Consider the following 21,929-nt stretch of genomic DNA (forward strand, 5'->3'; position numbering starts at 1 on the left):
TCCTGCCCTCTGGGCCCCTGGGGGCAGGGTGAGAGAGGACCACATCACTCAGGAGCCACAGAGGAGGGCCACCTGTGGCCGACTTCTCACTTCCTGTGGCTCCTCCTTCTCTGGACCTGGCACCCATCCAACCTCCCTATTACTCCCTCAACAGCAGGCCTTGCTGCCCTTCCACTGGCAGAGAGTTTTACCCCACTGGGTTTGTTTCCATATCCACAGAAAATAAAACTGCCCATTGCCCACTTCTTCCAGGCCTCCTCTGGGGCCTTCGGGGTGCCCAGGGCCCCGTGGCAGGCCAGGGACTGAGAGCCCCAAGGTCTGGCAGGTCTTTGATTCTCAAGGTGTGGGGGAAAGGACAGGACAGGCATTCGAGTTCTGAGGCCAGGTGCCCCACGACCACAGGGGCCCCCGTGTCCTCCTGCGCTGAGAAGTCGGCTAGAGCGCTGTGGGCTTCGTTCCTGCTCCTTTTTCCCTCTCAGCACAAAACAGGTTTGCAGGCTGTACTCCCGAGTTTTCCAGGAAAACAACTGGCTGGCGTGCACATCGAGGAAGCAGCATTTTGCTCAGTTCATTTTGGAAAACAGTCCCCTTCCCTCCCCACCCCCGACCCCGGCCCTGGAGGTAGGAGCCCCACACGTGACGACTGTGGCGCGCTCGAGGCTCTTCCACGGGTTCTGTGACAGGGACACCTCTGATTACGCCAAGTACTCAAGTGCTTGCGGTCCCAGACTCCGTCCTCTTCTCCCACGCGAGGGCAGTGCGCTCCGCAGATCAAGCCGCACGGGCAGGTAAGTTTGCGGGCTGGCAGGACAGTGGCAGCAGGGGTGGGAGCCCCGGAGTTCCCACCTCGAGGGCAGCTGCGGGCTGAGGGGCGGTGCCAGGAATCTGGGGAGGCGCCCTCCATCTCGCCCCGCCCCGCGCCCCCCTTCCGGGCCAGGCGCCAGCACGACTACAGCTCCCAGGATGCCTCGGACGACTGGACTACACTTCCCAGGATGCTCCGCGGGCCGCAGGCCCGACTGGGCCTGCGCGCGGCGCCCCAGTGGGAGGGACCGCCGCCAAGGCGCGAGAACGCGGGAAGTCTGGAGCCCCTGGCGCCGCTGCCGGAATATGAGTCTAGACCGCGAGCTTCGCCGTGAGTTCCCTGCCGAGCGCCCGAGCGCAGGGGCCGGGAGCGGGCCTGGCTCTCCCGGGCAGGGGGGCTCCGCATCCAGGCCTCGTCCTTCTTTTTGCAGAGCTGAGCAAGGCCAAGGCTAAGGCGCAGAGGAGCGGGCAGCTGCGGGAGGAGGCTAATCTCTGTCACCAGCTAGGGGAGCTCCTGGCCAGCCATGGTGCGTGGGGTGGAGTCCGGGACTGAGAGGGGGGCGTCGGGAGGACCGGGGGGCCAGGGGCCGGAGGTGGGGAGGCGGCAGGGCGGGGGCCTGCTCAGTGTGCCGCCCAGGGCCGGTCGCTGCCCCACTGGCCCTCGCGGCCCGTGGCCCCCTGTCCGGCCAGACTGGAACGTGCCCCGCCCGCCCAGGCCGATACGCCGAAGCCTTGCGAGAGCACCAGCAAGAGCTGCAGCTCCTGGAGACCGCCGGCGACCCCCTGGGCTGCGCGGTGGCCCACCGCAAGATTGGGGAGCGGCTGGCGGAGATGGAGAACTTCACCGAGGCCCTGCAGGTGAGTGGAGGCCGCGTCTCCTGGGCCCGCGTTGCCCGAGGGTCCGTTTCTGAGGAGGGAGTACAGCCTCCACCGTCCAGGCCCCTGGGGAGAGGGGGACACGCTACCATTGGGCATCACCTTCAGAGAACCCTGTGCCAGGCGACGGCAGCCTGGTCTTTGGATGGGTACACCACAGCCGGGCCGCAGAAAGCCCTCGTGAACATATTTCTGGAGCTGAGTTTGTGGGCTGGTTGGAATCCTGACTTTTTCTACACAGAGCTGCCTAGTCCCTGGCTTCTGGGGCTGCAGCAGCCCCCCTAACTCCCACTCATCTCCCCGGTGATGACTCTGGCTGGTTGGAGCGGGGTGCTACCGTCCCCACAGGCAGCCCTTGGCAAAGAGATAACGGGTGTGTGTGGCATACTCTGGGGGCTTGGGGAGTGGAGAGCTCTTCTAGGCGTCCCCCTGGAGTTGGGGAAGGCGTGGGTTGCTTGAGGTGGGGCTTGGCTCACAGGGGTCATTCTGTGCCCCAGCACCAGCACCACTACCTGGACCTGGCACGTTCCCTGTCCAACCACACTGAACAACAGAGGGCCTGGGCCACCATTGGCCGCACTCACTTGGACATCTATGACCACCAGCAGACAGAGGACGCCTTGCTGCAGGCGCAGGCGGCCTTCGAGAAAAGCTTGGCTATCGTGGATGAGAAGCTTCAGGGTGACTGCCCTTGGGACCTGGCTCTCCCCACCTTCTACCTCCCGAACTCCGCGGGGAGAGGAGGCTTCAGCCCCAGCGCCTGCCTGCCCTGTGTGGCAGGACCCCCCTGAGGGGACGCCTGGCCTGTGCTCCTCCCCGCCTGGGGTCTGGCTGCCTCTGCTCTTTGTCCCTCCACACTGCAGCAGAGCCCCTGGTGCCTACGAGAGGCTGGATAGGGCCTAAGGCTGGCGAGCCCCAGCGGGCCGAGGTGCTGAGTGTCTGGAGGCATGTCTTCCAGGGACACTGGCCAAGCGGGAGCTGAGTGAGATGAGAACCCGACTCTACCTCAACCTGGGCCTCACCTTCGAGAGCCTGCGGCAGGCCGCCCTGTGCAGCGCCTACTTGAAGAAGAGCATCTTTCTTGCTGAGTAAGGCCTCACTTGACCCCTAGAGGGAGCCGAGCGCCCCGTTCCTGGAGGAAGCAGCTGCTGCCCCCTAGGCTGCTCCCAGACCCTGCTGTGAGGGGTGAGGAGCGAGGGGCAAGGGGCTGGGCTGACCTCACACCTCTGCCCCTGGCAGTTTCCTATTAGCATAGAAGCCTGGCACGTCTGTGCCTCAGGCTGGGGCCAGAGCAGGCTCTGCTTCGTGGGGGCTGGGATCCCAAATGGCATCAGAGGTTGCACATCGGCACTTCCGGTGCCCACCCTGCTGTCCCAAAGCCAAGTGCCTCAGCACGAGGGCCTGTCCCCACCCACAGGCAGAACCACCTCTACGAGGACCTCTTTCGCGCCCGCTACAACCTGGGAGCCATCCACTGGCGTCAGGGGCAGCACTCCGATGCCATGCGCTGCCTGGAGGGGGCCCGGGAGTGCGCACGCCTCCTGAAGCAGGGCTTCATGGAGAGCGAGTGCTGCGTGCTCATCTCGCAGGTGCCAGTGGTTCCCGGCAGCTCCGGGCCCAGCTCCCGGGGTGGGGTGGGGGGGGTGGGGGTGGGTGGCCGGCCTTCGGAAGCCTGCGAGCCTCCCTCCCCTTCCCCCCCCCCAGGTCCTCCAAGACCTTGGGGATTTTTTGGCTGCCAAGAGAGCCTTGAAGAAGGCCTATAGGCTTGGCTCCCAGAAGCCTTTGCAGAAGGCAGTGGTCTGCCGGACCCTCAAGTATGGTGAGCCTAAAGGGGACCCTGGGGGCTGAACCCCTCAAAGGGGGTAGGAAGTTCCCCTCCTCCTTCAGCAGAGGAGGCCTGGGCGTGTGTCTTTTGGGAGGTGACAACAGCCACATGGGGCCCCCCCACCTCGTTGGGAGGAGCTTCTCAGGGTGTCGGGGTGGGGGCGATGAGGTGGGAGTGCGGGCAGTCCGTGTGGCCTCAGGGCCTGGTAGGGGGCAGTCAGCGGGGTCCCCATGCTGCCAGTCCTTCTCTGCCCTAAGCGGTCCTTAATCAGCCTTCCCAGTCCTTGTGGTGACCTCTCGAGGCAGCTCCGCCCCCCCGTCCAGCCTCCTTGCCGACCCACATGCCAGCGCAGGCTGGGGCTTGCAGGTGGCAGGGCTGGGTCAGGCCCCCTGCCACCCAGCACGAGGCTCTTTCCGGCAGTGCTGGCGGTGGTCCAGCTGCAGCAGCAGCTGGAGGAGTGTGAGGGTCATGACCCGCAAAGCGCCATGAGCATCTGTGAGCAGCTGGGGGACCTGTTCTCCAAGGCAGGCGACTTCCCCAAGGCCGCCGAGGCCTACCAGAAGCAGGTGCGCCCCCTGGCTTGTGATGGGAGGCCAGGGCGGGGGCGCTGCGGGCTGTGCGTGTGAAGTAGGCCTGGCCTTTCTGTCGCTGCCTCCCCAGCTGCAGTTGGCAGAACTGCTGAGAAGGCCAGGGCCTGAGCTGGCTGTCATCCACGTGTCCCTGGCTGCCACCATGGCGGACATGAAGGATCCCCGCCAGGCTGTGCACCACTACCAGGAGGAGCTGAGGCTGCGTGACGGCAATGCTCTGGAGGTGAGAGGCGCGGGTGCCCAGCCGGGCCCAGGGCTCTGTCCCCCGGACGGGCACCTCAAGGGCTAGCACACACGGGCACTTCCCTCCCGGGGCCGTTGGCCTCCTGTCTCACGTGGGCAGCAGCGGGGAGCTGGGGCCAGCCGATGACTGGGCAGCAACCTCCGAATGCATCCTTCCTCCCCCAGGAGGCCAAGACCTGGTTGAACATCGCGCTGTCCCGTGAGGAGGCTGGTGATGCCTACGAGCTGCTGGCGCCATGCTTCCAGAAGGCTCTCCGTTGTGCCCAGCAGGCTCAGCAGCCCCGGCTGCAGGTGTGGGGACCCCCCGCCAAGAGGCTGCATGCTCAGCTTCCCCCCAGCCCACCTGCCCCCGTCCCGTCTCTCCCGTGGCCCCGAGCTCTGTGTCCCCTGCTCCACAGAGGCAAGTCCTGCGGCACCTCCACACGGTGCAGCTGAGGCTGCAGCCCCAGGCGGCCCCTGACACTGAGGCCAGGCTGCAGGGGCTGAGTGTGGCCGAGGACAAAGAGAATGAGGGGGACGACGAGGACGAGGGGGACGACGAGGACGAGGGGGACGAAAACATCCCGGAGGCCGTGGAGGTGGTGCTCTCAGAGAGCGGTGAGGCTCAGAGCTGCCTTGGCCACCGTGCTGGCCGCCCTGATGTCCCCTCTGGGACACCACCGTGAGCTGGGTCCCGGGCTGGGCTGGGGAGGGTGGGGCCTGCCTGCGGGCTTGTGGCTGGAGGGAGCGGTCGGGCCCAGGAAGGGTGAGCGGTGCCAGTGAGACGGATGGAGGAGGGCGTCTGCCAGGGGAGGTGGCTCAGGGTCTGGCCTGGGGAGGACCCCACATGGGCACCGCGGGGGCGAGAGGGAGAGGAGGGGGCCGCAGGAGCCGCCGCAGGGCAGCCTCACGCTTCCTGATGCCCTCGAGAGGCGGGCGGGTGTCCACGGAGGTCAGCGGGGCCAGTCTTCGGCAACGCAGACGTGAGGGGTAGGCTGGGCAGGTGGGGCCAGATGGGCAGGTTCAGGGGTCAGCTGGCCTCTGGCTGCCTGGCAGGAACCTATCCCTGAGGTCTGGCAGAGGGGCTTTGGTTCTGGCTGTGCCTTGGGGGGTGCCCGGTGGGGTGTCACTTGTGTGTGGTTGTAAGGAGGGACCGCAGAAGGGCGGGCAGAGGACCAAAGCAGGTGCTGCAGGCGACGCTGTCCAGTGGACAGCCATAGTAAGAGGAGCCCACAGAGGAGGCGGCGGCAGGAGCAGGGCTGAGGAGTGGGTCGGGCAGAGAGCGGGGGCCGGGCAGGGCCATAGGAGAGCGCGGGCGGCAGGGAAGGCCGGGAGCAGGCCCGGAGGAGGGTGCGTGGGCCTAAGGGACCAGCGATTGTTGGGGGGCCTGACCTGGCCCAACACCCATGCTTCCCAGGAAAGAGACAGCAGAGGCCTGGGATCGGGGAGGCTGAGCCCCAGAGCAGGATCTAGGAGCAGGCTAGAGGCCAGCCCACACTGGCCAGAAAGGTCAGGGCTGTGTCCTCTGCATCCGGGCTGGGCGCGGGCTTGGCTCACCTGGGTGCTGGGCTTGGCTCTGTTCTAGAGAGTGAGGCTGACAGCCAGTCGCAGCAGCTGGAAGAGGACGAGGAACTGCGGGGCTGCCTGGGCCGGCGGGTGAGCGGGGGCCAGGGGGCGGGGGGCTGCCCTCTGTGCTCGCCGGTGTGGCCCTTACGCCTCCACCCCCATCCTGGGGTGACTGTGCCCACAGTGGAACCGGCGCAACGACGTGGGGGAGACCCTCCTGCACCGAGCCTGCATTGAGGGCCGGCTGGGCCGCGTCCAGGACCTCGTGAGGCAGGTGGGCCTGCCCACCCCCCGTGCCAGCTGCCCTGCAGGCCGGGTGGTGGCTCTCTGATGCGTGTTGGCAGCTGGCCTTCCCCAGGACTCTGCCTCGTGGTCGGTGCCTGTCCGCCTCGCTCTGATGGGACCTGGGCCGGCGCCGGGCTGAGGGACCGACCTGTGGGGCCCTCAGCACCAGCCTCTTCCCTGTTCTTGGTCACAGGGCCACCCCCTGAACCCTCGGGACTACTGTGGTTGGACACCTCTGCATGAGGCCTGCAACTATGGGCATCTGGGTGAGCCCGGGACCGGGGGTGCTGGCGTGTGGCGGGCAGGTCCCGGAACGGTCTGGGAGCTGGTTCATGTCCCCTGGTCCACAGACATTGTCCGCTTCCTGCTGGACCACGGGGCTGCAGTGGACGACCCGGGAGGCCAGGGCTGTGAGGGCATCACTCCCCTGCACGATGCCCTCACCTGTGGCCACTTCGAGGTGGCCGAGCTGCTCATTGAGCGGGGAGCCTCGGTCACCCTCCGAACGAGGCAGGTGAGTGTGGACCCCGGCCAGGTGGGCCTGGGCCGTGGCCGGTGGCACCGTCCTGGCCAGCCCTGCTCAGCTGGGTGCCCCACAGGGCCACAGCCCGCTGGAGACGCTGCAGCAGTGGGAGAGGCTGTACCGCAAGGATCTGGACCTCGAGACGCGGGAGAAGGTGGCTGCCATGGAGAGGCTGCTCCAGGCGGCCTCCTCCGGCCGAGGCAAGCGGGGACCTCCTCTGTCCCTAGCGCCCCCTAGGCCCTGGGTGGTGGGGATGGGGCCAGGCCCTGCCTCACAGCGGGTTCTCTCTCTCCATAGCTCCCCACGGCTCTCTGGCTCCCCAGACCCTCCCAAGTAACAGTCCTTTTGATCCTGAAACCTCTCCTCCGTCAAGCCGGGAACCCCCAGAAGCCTGTCAGGCCAGTGCCACGGTCTCACAGGGGCTGGCGGTGCCAGCTGTGGCCAGGCCTCGGAGGAGCAGGCACAAGCTGGCCAGCAGTAGCAGCTCGGAGGGCGAGGATGGCACAGGCCCACCCCGGCCTGCCCAGAAGAGGCCCCGGCACTCTGCCCCAGCACAGTCGGCCAAGGCATGGACGTCTGGCCCCGCTGATGACAGAGAGACAGCCACAGCGGGTGCTGGCTGGGCTGCCCACCGGGCAGCTGTGCAGGGCGGTGGCAGTGCCCAGAGCTGCGGTCTGGGTCTCAGCCCCCCTCGGGGCCCTAGTGTGGCCCCTACCCTCCAGTCGGCCCTCGTCCCGGAGGAGTGCTTGGCTGGGGACTGGCTGGAGGACGACTTGCCACTGACCCACAGCCGCCGGGGCAGCCGCCCGCCTCACCCCCAGAGCAGTGAGGGCAGCAGCCGACTCAGGGCCTCAGGCTCAGGTGGCAGCTCAAGTCCTAGCAGGCCCCAGGCCCGGGCCAGGCAGAGCCGGCTGCCTCATCTCAAGGGCTGGAGCACACCGGCCACGGCAGAAGGAGACCGCAGCTCAGCCACAGAGCCCCCACGGAGCCAGGAGGCCCCCGGGGCCACGGTGTCCGGTGGGGAGAACCCCGCAGCAGGCCAGGCCTCGGTGAGCTCGCAGGCCTGCAGCAGAGCCGGCTCCCTGGCTCGGGGTCGGTGGGGACGGGGGCTCTGTCTTCTCTGCCTCAGCCCGTTCCTCCCCGCCCCCAGGGTCAGGGCCTGCCTCCCATCCGAGTTCGAGTTCGAGTTCAGGACAGTCTCTTCCTCGTCCCCGTCCCGCTCAGGTGAGGCCGCCTTCTCCCAGCCCCGGCTCCCTCTGCGCCTCTGTGGGCTCCTTGCCGGGGGTGGCAGAAGGCGGCAGAGGGGACTCTCACTGTTGCGGGTCCGGTGGGACATGTGATGAGAGCTCACCTGATTTGCTGTCCTGTCGCTGGTGGGCCTGTAGCCAGGGCGAGGCCGCAGGCCAAGGTCAGGGGCCTGCGCCAGCATAAGCAGAGTCCTGGAGTGGGCAGGTCAGGCCCTGCAGCCCCTACAAAGGGCCCCGAGGAGCCAGAGGTGTGCAGGGGCACTGGCCTGGCCAGGGGGCTGTAGACCCAGAACAGGGGCAGCGGGACTCCAGGGGCCTCTCCTCTGGGGGTAAAGGTCCCGGCCGGTCCAGGACTCAGCCCCGCCTCTGTCCCCACAGCCAGGAGGCCCACTCCGTGGCCTGGCTGGCTGAACAGGCTGCCCAGCGTTACTACCAGGCTTGCGGTCTGTTGCCCCGGCTGAGCCTGCAAAAAGAGGGGGCCCTGCTGGCACCACAGGACCCCATCCCGGCTGTGCTGCAGAGCAACGAGGAGGTGAGTGGCCGGGGCCAGGGTCCCGAGTGCAGGGCATTGGCCAGCACTGGGTGCCCCCGGAGCTGTATCCCACGGGTGCTTTGCAGGTGTCGGCTGAGGTGACCTCCTGGGATCTGCCCCCACTGACGGACCGCTACCGGAGGGCGTGCCAGAGCCTGGAGCAAGGTAAGGGCCCAGGAGGCCCTGCGGCGGCCTTGGCAGAAGGGCTTCACCTGCTGCGCCCATCTCAGGTCTGCCGGCCTCGCGTCCCGGGACGCTGGGTATTCACCAAGGTCCCCCCGACACGCCCGTCCTCGGGTTTTCCTTCCCTGCCTGGTGGCCTCTCGTGTAGGCAGTGGGAGGGGACAGGAGAGAAGGCCTCGTCCCCAGCCGGCTGCACCGTGGCTCGCGTGGCTCTGGGTCCACAGGCTTGCGGGAGAGGGCTCTGCAGCACCTTTGGTGGCTGCTCCAGGGCTTGTGAGTGAGGGGGCCACCCGGTTTGCCTCCCATGATGCCTCTGGTCCTGGTGACACCACGTCCCTCTCCAGGGGAGCATCAGCAGGTGCTACAGGTCATGGAGCACCAGGGCTCCGGCCCTTCTTTCAGCGCCTGCTCCCTGGCCCTGCGCCAGGCCCAGCTCACCCCGCTGCTGCGGGCCCTGAAGCTGCACTCGGCTCTCCGGGAACTGCGCCTGGCAGGGAACCGGCTGGGGGACGGGTGTGTGGCTGAGCTGCTGGCTGCCCTGGACACTCTGCCCGGCCTGACCCTCCTTGACCTCTCCTCCAACCACCTGGGCCCTGAAGGCCTGCGCCAGCTTGCTGCAGGCCTCCCCGGGCAGGCTGCCTTGCAGGTAGGCGCACAGGGAGCCGTGGGCTGGTTCCAGGGGAGCAGCCGAACTTGCAGGTTCAGCCCACCGTTGGGTGGGACAAGCACTGGCTGGTGCCAGCTCTGGGGTGGCCAGGAGACCAGACTCTGGGGGACCCGTGTCTTCCACAGAACTTGGAGGAGCTGGACTTAAGCATGAACCCCCTGGGGGATGGCTGTGGCCTGGCCCTGGCCTCCATCCTGCAGGCCTGCCCCTTGCTCAGCGCCCTGCACCTCCAGGCCTGTGGCTTTGGCCCCAGCTTCTTCCTGAACCACCAAGCGGCCCTGGGCAGTGCCTTCCAAGGTAAGCTGCCAGGCCCGGCCACCCCTGGGCCCCAGGGTTCCGGTCACCATCAGAGGGCACATGTGGGGCTCCTGGGGTGCTAGCCCAGCCTCGGGAGCATGTTGGTGGCCGTGCAGTGCCGGACCTGTCTGGGCTCAGAGGGATTCTGGCGCTTGCCCGGCCTGGGCCGCCCCCGGGGACCCACCTCCACTCCCACCCACACTGCGGGCCAAAGCCTTGGTCCCACTGTGCTCACTAGCTCTGAGTGTCCTGTCTGCCTGCGGTGGTTCCAGCGCAAGCCCTCTGGGGCCATGAGACCCAGTACTCCGAGGCTGGAAAGGAGTCCTCTCGGGGTTTTCCCAGAGGCGTGAGCTCAGACGCGGGGCTCAGAGCTGTGAGGGCAGCAGCGGGGACAGGGGGCTGGGCTCCGGCAGCAGGCGGTGCGTTACTCGGCCCCACCCCACTGTGGACATTCCAGTCAAGGTCTGTCTCAGGTGGCCAGGGCCGTCCTGTCACGAGTGGGGGCAGGTAGAGAAGGACCCAGAAACGGGGGGGGGGGGGAAGCTGAGCTCCGTGCCGATCCTGCTCCTCTGCAGCCGGCTGCCCTGTGCACCATCGCAGGCCGCTGACCCGAGGGTCTGGGCCAGGGCTCTGCAGCGGCACTCAGGGAGCTGGCTGTGTGGGGCTGACAGGCCTTCTGGCCTTCGCTGCAGATGCCAAGTGCCTGCAGACCCTGTCCCTGTCCTACAACTTCCTGGGCGCCACCGCCCTGGCCCAGGCCCTGCGCAGCCTGCCCGCCCACACCCTCCTGCGCCTGGAGCTGAGCGCTGTGGCGGCCAGCAAGGGCAACCCAGGCCTCCTGGAGCCCGTGCTCAGATACCTGACCGAGGTACGTGGTCAAGGAGGGACACCAAGCCGGAGGGAGCTTGGGCAACCCAGAGAAGGGGATTGCAAAGAGCAGGGTGGGCACGCTTTGTGTAGACCTGCCTGTCTTGGGCTGCGGCTTCCTGGCCAGCAGGAAGGGCTCCCGGGACCCAGGGTGACATCCCCTGCGCCTAGGGGCTCTTCCAGGCAGGGCTGGAAGAGTGTTACACCCAGGGGAGAGGCATTTCCTGGGAGGGGACACTGCTCCCCTCTGGTGCTTTGGGGGTCAGGCGGTCTTTGGCCAGTTCTCAAGGAGGAGGGAAGGCATCTGGCCTCTGGCGGGCGGGGCGGGGCTGTACAGGGAAGAGGGAGGCCGGTGCCCCAGTGGGTCCGCTCCCCTTGGCCTCTGCTGTCCAGGAAGGCTGCACCCTGGAGCATCTGAGCCTGTCGGCAAATCACCTGGACGACCAGGCAGTGAGAGAACTGAGCAGGTAACGCTGCCGGCTCGGCCGCCCCGTCCTGCGGGGCCCTGGGCCTGGCTGGCGCTCACGTCCCCCCGCCCCAACTCCCTCTCCTACGTCCTTTCCTGTCACCTTTGTGCAGCCGCCCTCACAAGGGCCCTCTTCTCTTGGCCCTGCAGCCTCAGCTGGCTCAGGTGTGTCAGAGACGCCCATGCCAGGCTGGGGGCAAAGCCCAGTGGGCCTGCCCCCACCACCCCCAGAGCTATAGGTTCACTGCGCAGCCTCCCCAGTGATGGAAGCCCCCCTCAATTCTCCCCTGTTCTCAGGTGTCTCCCTCTGTGCCCCTCGCTGGTCTCACTGGATCTGTCCGCCAACCCCAAGGTCAGCCGAGCCGGCCTGGAGGAGCTCCTGTCTGCCCTCCAGGAACGGCCCCAAGGCCTCAGCTTCCTGGGCCTGTCAGGTGAGCCAGGCGTGATACAGGGGGGCTGGTGACACAGCTCTTTCCTCGGGGACCTGCCTCAGGCCCACGTGCCTCCTCTAGGGAGGCTGTCACTGCCACCAGCGAGATAGCAAGGGTGGGCGGCCCCCTGAGGCTACCTGGGGGGATAGTGTGCTGAAGCGGGTGTGAGTCTAGCCCCTGACCCTGAGGCAGGGGGAGCCCGGGGCCCTCAGACCTCGGCCAGGGGAGCCCTGCCACAGGGCTCCCTCGTTCCTCTTGTCCGCACGGAGGGGGCTCAAGGTTAGAGTGGCAGCAGCTGCCTCCACAGGACGCTCCCACTTCCCACTGGGGCTGCTTGGACCCCATCTGCCCGGCCTGTGGTTCCACAGGTTCTCATTCTGCCCATGTGCAGGCTGGGCACCTGCCACAGCTGTCTTGAGGGTGACCTGGGCAGGTGCGTGTGGTAACCTGCCCACCCTGCAGCCTGGCCCATCCTGCTTGGGGCCTGGGCAGAGGAGACCAGGCTTTGCCCCCTGGAAAGACAGGCACCGGGAGTGGGCATGCGTACAGGGAGCCCCTGCTGCCCAGCCCACCCCGAGGAACCGACAGGCTCCTCCAGGAAGGTGCCCCCAAAGGCTGGCCAGCCGGAGACCTGCACTCCAGGGTTACTCCCCACACGTCTGGCCTCCTGGCACCTGCCCCCTCTCACTGAGCTCCCTGGGTCCTGAGCCTGCTGGGTCTCTCTGGTCTCCCGAAGACGGAGCTCCGGCAGCTCAGCGTCCTGAGACTCACAGGGCCCCCACTGGGTCTGTTTTATGGACTGTGAGACGCAGGCATCATCTGACACACAGATGTGACGCAGTGTTTAGCCAGTGCCCCTCTGGCTGGACACTGGCTGCGGAAGGAGCCCACAGGGCTAGGCAGCCCCTCTGGGAGAGCACCCTCCTTCCAAGAGAATCATGGGGCCTCTCTTGGGCTTTACTCACGCAGTCAACCTCACTGCAGCCCTCGGGGCCTCGGAGAAAGACGGCCACATTGGTACAGAGCAAAGAACACGGGCTTGGGTGTCCCATGGGGCCCGCTCTGAACACCCCCAGCTCCCTTGGGGCTCGCCCAGCTCCACCCTTCAGGAAGCAGCTCCTGGAGGCCTATTCCTGCCTCTCCCTGCAGGCTGTGCTGTCCAGGGCCCCCTGGGCCTGGGCCTCTGGGACCAGGTGGCGGTGCAGCTGCAGGAGCTGCAGCTGTGCAGCAGACGCCTCTCCGCTGAGGACCGGGATGCCGCGCACCAGCTGCTGCCCAGCCGGCTGGGACCCAAAGCATGCACCCTGGACCAAGGCCCCAAGCTCTTCTTCAGGCGCCTCTGACAGGCCAGCGCCATGCCCCACCCCACCCCCAGCTCCTAATAAAGGAATGCAGCTGCCTAGAAGGCTTGTGCCAGGCTGAAGGCAAAGGCAGGGCTTGGAGGGAAGCTCAAGGCTTCTGGAATTGAGGGCATTACAGAACATTTGCCCAACACACAGCCAAACGCTGAGACACCAAGGTTTGCAGCAGACAAAGGATTATTCACAAGGCAGCCAAGCCAGGAGATGGGAGAACAGGTCTCAGATCTACTTCCTTCAGAGCTAGGGGCTTGGGGGTACTTAGGGGATAAAGAAGCAGAGTGGAAGTTCCCATCGTGGCACAGCGGAAAGGAATCCTAGGAACCATGAGGATGCCAGTTCAACCCCTGGCCTCGCTCAGTGGGTTAAGGATCCAGCATTGCCATGAGCTGTGGTGTAGGCTGTAAGCCAGCAGCTATAGCTTGGTATAGACACCTAGCCTGGGAACCTCCATGTGCCACGGGTACTGCCCTAAAAAGCAAAAAAAAAAAAAAAAAAGCATCAGCAGTGTGGTCTGAAGTTACCGTGGTGGTTCAACAGTAGTGAACCCCACCAGCATCCATGAGGACTAGGGTTCAATCCCTGGCATCATTCAGTGGGTTAAGGATCTGGCATTGCTGTGAGCTGTGGTGTAGGTCGCAGAAGTGGCTCAGATCTCACACTGCTGTACCTGTGGCTGTGGTGTAGGCCGGCAGCCATAGCTCCTATTTCAACCTCTGGCCTGGGAACCTCCATATGCCCGGGTGTGACCCTAAGAAGAAAAAAACTGGGGTGGCTCACCCAAATGTGAGGGTGGCGTTCTGGGCCTTCTGACAAAAGGTCGTCAGACACCTGTGCGCGCCCAGTTTTAGGGTCAGTGGTCCCAACCGGTCCAAAATGGCCTGAACTCAAATTGGACGCAGTTTGCTCCCCGTTCCTGAAGAACAGCTCAGAGTAAACCTTTTTTAGAACGTGCAAGTTTTCCAAGCAACAGTTAAACAGCTTTGACCGGGGAAGGCAGGTTACAAGTGGATGGGATTTTATACTGTAAAAGAAGATCACAGTGTTCTAGTGATCACCAGTTTCTGTGGTTTCAAGGGCAGAGCTGCCCGCTTAGAAGCCCTGCGGAGAAACAGGCTTCCGCGCGCTCCCCGTGTCTCTACGGCCGGGCTCGCTCGGCCCCCGCGGGCTGTATCCCCGGCGGGGCGGGGCTGGCTCCGTGCGCAGGCGCAGACGCGAGCGGCCGGCCTCGCGCAGGCGCAGACGTCAGGGAGCGCCGCGCCCCGCCTCATCTCCGCGACCCGCGAGGCCGCTCAGGTACCGGGGCCGGCGGGAGGGGGAGCGGCGACTCTGGCCGGGGTCCGCGGGCGTCGGCACGCCGCGAAGGGCACTCCTCGCTCCCCGTCCTGGGGTCCCGGGGCCGTCCTCGGTTTCCCCGGGGCTGGCCCGGACGCGGTAGCAGCCCGAGAGCCGTCGCACACGCACACACCGGGCCGCCCCTAGAAGCCCGCTTTTCTGGCTCGCGCCGGCTGGTGGGATTTGGCCGAGTGCTCGCTTGTCGCGAAGAGATCCGTTTTCCCGGCTGAATGTAGTCCTGCTGTGGGGCCACCGACGGTCCTTTCATTCCTCTTTTCCTTTCAACATCTCGGATGCTGCGGGAGTTTTGCCCGGCGGTCTCTGCGTCCCCAGCCCACCCCCGTGGGGGTCTTGTAATTGCATCCGCTTTCGCAGCCCTTACCCGGCCTGCCCGCTGCCCAGCCTCCGCACGCCGGGGTGCCCAGGGCTCCACTGGGCGGCTTTCTCTCCTACTCCATTCACCCGTAGCCATCCCCTGTGTGACGCCATCCACCCGCTCGGTGTCATTGGCTCAGCCCCGCTGGGCTTCTCCCCTGACCTCCAGCTGCATCGACAACCTCTCCGGAGCCTCTCAAACCTAACGCATGCAAACTCCCTGCACCCACTTGCTCCCCAAACCTACCTTGTTCACCGTCTCCATCTCAATTCTCTTTACTGTCATGGTGCCCTTGGCCAAAAATTAGGGTGGTTTGGTTTGGTTTGGTTTTGGCGGTGACTGGGGCATGCAGAAGTTCCCAGGTTGGAGTTCCCATTGTGGCGCTGCAGAAACGAATCCGACTAGTATCCATAAGGATGCGGGTTCAATCCCTGGCCTCCATCAGTGATCCGGCGTTGCTGTGAGCCCTGGTGTAGGTTGCTGACTCGGCTCTAATCCCGTGTGGCTGTGGTGTCGGCCGACAGCTGTAGCTCCTGTTCGACCCCTAACCTGGGAACTTCCATACACCATGGATGCGGCCCTACAAAGCAAAAGAAGGGAGTTCCCATTGTGGCGCATAGGAAACGAATCAGACAGTCTGGTAACCATGAGGTTTTGGGTGCGACCCCTGGCTTTGCTCAGTGGGTTAAGGATCCTGCGTTGCTGTGGCTCTGGTGTAGGCCGGCAGCTACAGCTCCGATTTGGCCCCTAGCCTGGGGACTTCCATATGCCGAGGGTGTGGCCTTAAAGACGGAAAAAAAGAAAAGAACAAGTTCCCAGGTCAAGGATGGGACCCGTGTCACAGCAGTGACAATGCCAGATACTTAACCTGCTAAGCCAACAGGGAACTCCAAGAGCATCATTCTTGAGTAATTTAAATCTAAACCCCGTTTCGTATTCTTCACTGGATCTGGTGGGTCCACCTGCGAAACATGTCTGGAATTGTCCCCAACAAGAGCCTCAACTTCCTGGTTGTGCAGGGGTGTCCTGCTTCTTCTCTGCTCAGCCCTCTGCCCCTCAAGAACTTATCTTTGACTTTACAGCTGGCTGTGTTGGGAAAACCCAGACTCCTCCTCCTGACCCTTGAGAGCTGTGCCTTTTTTTTTTTTTTTTTTTTTTTTTGCTGCACCCCCAGCACATGGAAGTTCTTGGGCCAGGGATCAAACCCATGCCGCAGCATCAACCTGAGCTGTTGCGGTGACAATGCCGGATCCTTAACCCACTGTGATCCCCTCGCCTCTCTGTCCTCATCCCCTGGGACACCTCTCGCTTAGAAAGCCCCCCACCCCCACTTGTCCCTCCAGGTTCACTCCTGTGTAAAGACCTCGTATTTGACGTGCTGGTCCCTCTGCCAGATGCTCTTCCCCAGGTCGTCCATCAGCAGCCTCTTCCTCTTCCTGGTCACCTGACTTAGAGCGGCCTGCCCTGACCATATGCTCCAGGGCAGGCCCCCCACCCACCCATTGCCCAGCTGTCCTGAGATGCTCACCTGCACCTGCTTCCTCCTGGCTGCCTCCAGGGCAGGGCCGGTGTACCCAGCATGGGCACAGCGCCCTGTGTGCTCACTTTCTGCTGAGGGTGGGAAGCGCTTCCTGAGGCCCAGCACCCAAGGGTGTTAGGGTCACCTTTGAGTCAGCACTGCCTCTGCTCCCCAGGTCTCTGCTGTGGCCACCTGAGCCTGCAGGATGTTTCACGGGATCCCAGCCACTCCTGGCATGGGAGGTGAGTGTGGTCCAAGCTGGGCACAGGGACTCAGAGCCCAGGCTCTCAACTTCTGCTGCAGAGGCTGGGGGGCATCGTGTCCGCGGACCGCAGGACCATCATTGCCTGCCCCTGTCAGGCCTCAGGCAGTGGCCAGGGACCCAGAGACCTCCTCCAGCTGGGGTCAGCCAGACACAGAGTGACAGCTTTAGTGTAGCTGGAACCTCAGGGGGTCTTGGGTATCCTGGAGTCACCAAGCCAGGGAGAAGGTTACAAAGCATGTGACAGACGTGTTTCAGTGCATCATGAGCAAGGTGTGGTCGCTTAGCCATCGAGGGAGTAGCCAAGAAACGGAGGACGGAGGACCAGGCCTGGCGTGTTGCCCTCTGGACCCAGAGGCATGTTCTCTGCTCAGGTTCCCCTGACCCGAGGGGGCTGCTGAGATTGAAATTCCGCCAGCGCACTCTGGGCTCTCTGGGACAGAGCACTGGGGAGGCTTTAGGAGGGTGGGCAGTGGGGCCGGGCCCAGGGCGGTGGCAAGGCCCGCCAGGCTGTCATTCGTGAGCATCTGCCAGCCCTCTGTCTATTCTGTTACAGCCCCTGGAAACAAGCCGGAGCTGTATGAGGTGAGTGGGGGCTCCCGCCTGGCGGTGTTGGCCAGCAGCGCGTGCCCACCCCAGTGCTGCGGGCTCACCCTGGGTCCTGTCTCCCCAACAGGAGGTGAAGCTGTACAAGAATGCCCGTGAGCGGGAGAAGTGAGTGCAGCCCCCCGCCCCGCCCCCTGGAGGGTCAGAAGGACCCGGGCTCAGCCCCAGGACATGATCCCTAAGAAGCCTCTGCCAGGGGCAGGGCAAGAGTGGCAGCCAAACTCAGAGCTCTGCCACCTCGGCTGCACCTTGGGCTGGCCTGGTACCCGTGGGCTGGGGATCTCGGCTTCCCTGACTGGGCGGCTGCGTCTGAAAGACCCACCCTCCCCAGGTACGACAACATGGCCGAGCTGTTTGCAGTCGTGAAGACGATGCAGGCCCTGGAGAAGGCGTACATCAAGGACTGCGTCACCCCCAACGAGTGAGCCCCCCGCCACGCCTCTGCCAGCGCCTGTCCTTGCAAGCTGGTCTCTGCCCTCCAGGGCTGGGGGACCCCGTAGGAAGCCGAGGCGGGAGTCTGAGGCCCACCCAGCACAAGGAGGGCCCCCGGGGTGCTAGCAGTCCCAACGGCGGTACCCAGGTGTTGCAGGGGGAAGGCAAGCTCTGCGGCCTGGTCCCGGGTTCTTCGGTCCCAGCCCTACTGCCCGGGCCTCATGAGCGTCAAGGCTTAGGAGGCAAGCTGGAGGGCCGGGGTGGCTGGTCTGTGAGATGGCACTAGCCAGGCCTGGCACCCAGGAGGTCTCTGGAGCCTCTGTTCAGCACAGCAGGTCTGCCATGTAGGACTGTGAGCTGTGCTGTCGTGGGAGCCGGCACGCCGGGCCTGCCTGGGCTTGGGGCCCGTCTGCACGGTCCAGGCCTGGTGCTGTGTGGCAGCCGTGTTTTGGCCACTAGCCTCCCCCGCCCCTCTACTGAGTTCTTTTCTCATATAAACCCAATGGGGGACTCACCCCCTGCTGGCCCATCTCTGGCCCCTCACCCAGCCCTCCGTGCCAGCTGCCCTGTGCCTGGGAGGGCCAAGAGGAAGCAGGATATGCCAGGGCAGGGCTGGCCCTGTGCTGAGGGCGGTGGCCTGACCTCCCCCTAGGTACACTGCGGCCTGCTCCCGGCTCCTGGTCCAGTACAAAGCTGCCTTCCGGCAGGTTCAGGGCTCAGAAGTCAGCTCCATTGATGAATTCTGCCGCAAGTTCCGTGTGAGTGAGCAGCTCTCCAGCCTGAGGGGCGGGGGAGCTGCGGGTGCTGCTGGGCTGGGGCACGGCAGCCCTGCCAGGCCTAGCACCGTGTGCCCTCCTGCAGCTGGACTGCCCGCTCGCCATGGAGAGGATCAAGGAGGACCGGCCCATCACCATCAAGGACGACAAGGGCAACCTCAACCGCTGCATCGCTGATGTCGTCTCGGTGGGGACTCGGCAGGGCCAAGCGCCCCGCCACCGCATGGGTTCACCCTGTAGCTGGAAACAGGGTGGGCGGGTCCTTCTGGGCAGCGTCCAGGAAGTCGCCCTGAGGCCCCTCCCCGCCCTGAGGTCCTGAGGTCCTGAGGCCCGCGTGGGCAGGCCCAGGACTGCTGTGCACAGACAGACCCACCGAGCGGCCCAGCGGGCATGGAGGAGCCCCCTGGCTGCAGGAGGCGGGGCGGGGCTGCAGGGGCTCTCCCACCCCTGCTCTCTGCCGAGGGTCTGTGTCTCTCACACACACGCCTCCCCCAGCTCTTCATCACCGTGATGGACAAGCTGCGCCTGGAGATCCGCGCCATGGACGAGGTGGGGCTCCCACCTGGGCCGGGGCGGGGCTCGGCCGGCCGGGGCGGGGCCAGCTTCAGCCAGCTTGGTTTCCGCAGATCCAGCCGGACCTGCGGGAGCTGATGGAGACCATGCATCGCATGAGCCACCTGCCTCCCGACTTCGAGGGCCGCCAGACGGTCAGCCAGTGGCTGCAGACCCTGAGCGGCATGTCGGCCTCGGACGAGCTGGACGACTCCCAGGTGCGCCAGATGCTCTTTGACCTGGAATCGGCCTACAACGCCTTCAATCGCTTCCTGCACGCCTGAGCCCAGCCTCCCTGCCCAGATGTGCAGCCAGGGCACAGCCTTCCTTGTGGTTCCTGCTCGCCCACTGGTCATCTGTACCCTGCTGTCCACAGCAGCCCCATCTAGGTGTCTGTCCATGGTGTCTCGAACCTGGAGCCCCCTCCCCACAATAAAGATGCTCTCTGACTCCTGCCGCTGAGGGCAGCTCTCCCCCAGGCCCGCCCTGCATCGTCGTCGTCACCGTCATCTGCCCTCTGGGCCTGGGAGCTCCCGCCATCTGGAGCACGCAGGCTCTGGGCGCATGGCCTGTCCACCAGCAAGGAGCCTGAGCACCAGTGTTAGGCAGCCACCTCCCTGTAGGGGAGCAAGCGGAGCGAGCCTCCACCCTGGCCAGGTGTATGTGGCTTGAACTGGCCACCACACCTACCTCCCCAACCTCCGCTGAGAGCTTTAGAGGGGAGGAGGGACCGGCTGGCTCGGCACAGAGGCTGCTGCGTCGCCCAGGCTTGGGGAGGACACGCGGTTCAGTGCAGAGCCTCACCCTTTGTAGCAGGGCCTGCGCTTGTGCGGAGGCTCACTGGAACTCAGTTTGTCCTGCACGCCCCCCGGGGGTGTCCCTTAGCCGGGAGTAGGGCCCAGCCAGTGGACACTGCAGGAGCTCCTGGGCTGGCCTTGCCCAAAGCCTGGTGGGGAAGCAGCACCAATTCCTTTGCTGCTCTTTGCTGTGTGCCTGCGGGAGGCCTACTGCCTTTGGTGCTGCAAGCAGCCCTGCCAGCAGCGTTCACGTCCTCGTCCTGCAGGACAGACAGCAAGCTGAGACCACGGCTCAGCTCCAAGATGGGGCGGTTCACATCTTAGCCACTGTGGCCTTGGGACAAGGGACATGCGCAATTCCTGGTGGCATTCATTCTTGGTGGTGCTGTTCAGGGACAGCCTCTCAGCACTGGACAGAAGGACGAGGAGTGAGCCGGGTTCCCCGGGGAAGGGAGAGGAGGGGAGCTGGGGGAAAGGCTCAGCACCGTACCCGGAAGCTCTGGGTGCTGGCAAGGGGCTCAGCGCAGCGCTGTTTTAGTGGAGAGAGCGGAGACAGCTCCTGCTGGGGAACGCGGGAGGCAGGTGTGGACTGTGCCGGGTGCTGCGCCCATGGCATTCACGGCTGGGCTGGATCGGGGGTGGAGAGTGAGAACCCCAGAATTGCACCAGGCTTGAGCCCAGGCTGCTCCTGGAGGCTGGAGGAACTCCTATTGGAATGCACTCCCCTGGGGAGCAGGAGCTGTGCATGCACGTGTGGCTTTGGCTCTCGGATGGCCCAGGGCACTGTCAAGGGCACCTGCCACGCGACTCCCTACTTTGAGGCTGTGATGATGGTAAGTGCTTCCTACAAGTAGAATCATCCAGAATTTGTTCTTTTGTGACTGGCACTTTTCACTCAGCATTTCCTTCGAGGTTCATGTACCACGTTATAGCATCTGAGAGAATTGCCTTCCTTCCTTTTTCTCTTTTTGCTTTTTAGAACTGCACCCGGGGCACATGGAAATTCCCAGGCTAGGGGTCCAGTCAGAGCTCCAGCTGCCGGCCTACACCACAGCCACAGCCACGCCAGATCTGAGCCACATCGGCAACCACAGCTCATGGCAACGCAGCATCCTTAACTCACTGAGTGAGGCCAGGGATCGAACCTGCACCCTCATGGATACTGGTGCAGCTCTTAACCTGCTGAGCCCCAAGAGGAACTCCAGGGTTTCCTTCTCACAGCTGAGGAGTACCCCATCGTGTGGACAGACCACGTTGTATTTATCCACATTCACCCACTGACCCGCTTTTGGCCGCTGTGACTCGCCACTGCGAACACAAGTGTCTGTCGTGGTTTCCTTTTACGGCAGCCCACACCTGTGGCATATGGGGGTTCCTGGGCGAGGGGTGAATCAGACCTGCAGCTGTCAGCCTGCACCACAGCCGCAGCCACTCGGGATCTGAATCGCATCCGGGATCTATGCCACAGCTTGCAGCTATGCAGGATCCTTAACCTACCGAGCGAGCCAGGAATCATACCCGCATCCTCACAGACACTGTGTTGGGTTCTTAACTCACAGAGCCACAATGGGAACTCTGACATGGGCATCTGTTTTTTTTTTATTATTTTTTTTGTTTTTGTTTTTGTTTTTTGTCTTTTTGCCATCTCTTTGGGCCACTCCCGCGGCATATGGAGGTTCCCAGGCTAGGGGTCCAATCGGAGCTGTAGCCACAGGCTTACGCCAGAGCCACAGCAACGCGGGATCCGAGCCGCGTCTTCGACCTACACCACAGCTCACGGCAACACCAGATCATTAACCCACTGAGCAAGGGCAGGGATCGAACCCTCAACCTTCTGGTTCCTAGTCGGATTCATTAACCACTGCGCCACAACGGGAACTCCTTTTTTTTTGTTGTTATTATTATTTTTAAATAGTTATTTCCCCAACACAATTTTTTTCCCACCATACAGCATGGTGACCCAGTTACACACATGTACACATTCTATTTTCCCCCATTATCAGGCTCCATCATAAGTGACTAGACATAGTTCCCAGTGCTACACAGCAGGATCTCATTGCTCATCCATTCCAAAGGCAACAGTTTGCGTCTATTGACCCCAGACTCCCAGTCCATCCCACTCCCTCCTCCTCCCCCTTGGCAACCACAAGTCTATTCTCTAAATCCATGATTTTCTTTTCTGTGGAAAGGTTCATTTGCACCTTATATTAAATTCCAGGTAGAAGTGAGATCATATGGTATTCGTCTTTCTCTTTCTGACTTCACACTATGAGAGTCTCTAGTTCCATCCATGTTGCTGCAAATGGCATTTCATTTTTTATGGCTGAGTAGTATTCCACTGTGTATACATACCACATCTTCCTAACCCAAACATCTGTCGATGGACATCTGGGTTGTTTCTATGTCTTGGCTATTGTGAATAGAGCTGCAATGAACATGTGGTGCATGCATCTTTTTTAAGGAAAGTTTTGTCCAGATATATGCCCAAGAGTGGGATTGCTGGGTCATATGGTCATTCTATGTACGGGTTTCCTA

The 21,929-nt window shown here is 63.9% G+C and overlaps 2 protein-coding genes across 4 annotated transcripts; both read left to right on the plus strand.

The window, feature by feature from the left end:
- On the plus strand, positions 1,029-12,786 carry TONSL (tonsoku like, DNA repair protein). 3 transcript variants are annotated; one of them, XR_001307944.2, is made up of 26 exons: positions 1,029-1,135; positions 1,236-1,331; positions 1,520-1,662; positions 2,178-2,361; positions 2,639-2,768; positions 3,098-3,269; positions 3,385-3,499; positions 3,926-4,071; positions 4,166-4,318; positions 4,504-4,629; positions 4,737-4,935; positions 5,903-5,973; positions 6,068-6,157; positions 6,362-6,434; positions 6,519-6,682; positions 6,768-6,891; positions 6,989-7,740; positions 7,842-7,915; positions 8,317-8,470; positions 8,557-8,635; positions 8,998-9,299; positions 9,446-9,617; positions 10,310-10,485; positions 10,882-10,951; positions 11,248-11,381; positions 12,531-12,786. XR_001307944.2 is itself a non-coding variant. In XM_013996402.2 (26 exons), exons 1-26 carry the CDS (start codon positions 1,111-1,113, stop codon positions 12,722-12,724), a joined length of 4,122 nt encoding a protein of 1,373 aa, XP_013851856.1. In that variant the 5' UTR covers positions 1,029-1,110; the 3' UTR covers positions 12,725-12,786. The 3 variants fall into 3 exon arrangements, 2 of the variants coding, with proteins under 2 accessions (XP_013851856.1, XP_005662868.2); XM_013996402.2 differs by having other exon boundaries at positions 10,878-10,951; XM_005662811.3 differs by lacking the exons at positions 1,520-1,662; positions 2,178-2,361 and having other exon boundaries at positions 10,878-10,951.
- Positions 13,939-19,075, plus strand: VPS28 (VPS28, ESCRT-I subunit). The gene is made up of 9 exons (XM_001927458.5): positions 13,939-14,035; positions 16,145-16,211; positions 16,788-16,816; positions 16,908-16,945; positions 17,169-17,258; positions 17,922-18,027; positions 18,131-18,232; positions 18,541-18,594; positions 18,672-19,075. Exons 2-9 carry the CDS (start codon positions 16,175-16,177, stop codon positions 18,879-18,881), a joined length of 666 nt encoding a protein of 221 aa, XP_001927493.1. The 5' UTR covers positions 13,939-14,035; positions 16,145-16,174; the 3' UTR covers positions 18,882-19,075.

This window comes from Sus scrofa, chromosome 4, assembly GCF_000003025.6.
Source record: "Sus scrofa isolate TJ Tabasco breed Duroc chromosome 4, Sscrofa11.1, whole genome shotgun sequence".
Classification (NCBI taxonomy): domain Eukaryota; kingdom Metazoa; phylum Chordata; class Mammalia; order Artiodactyla; family Suidae; genus Sus; species Sus scrofa.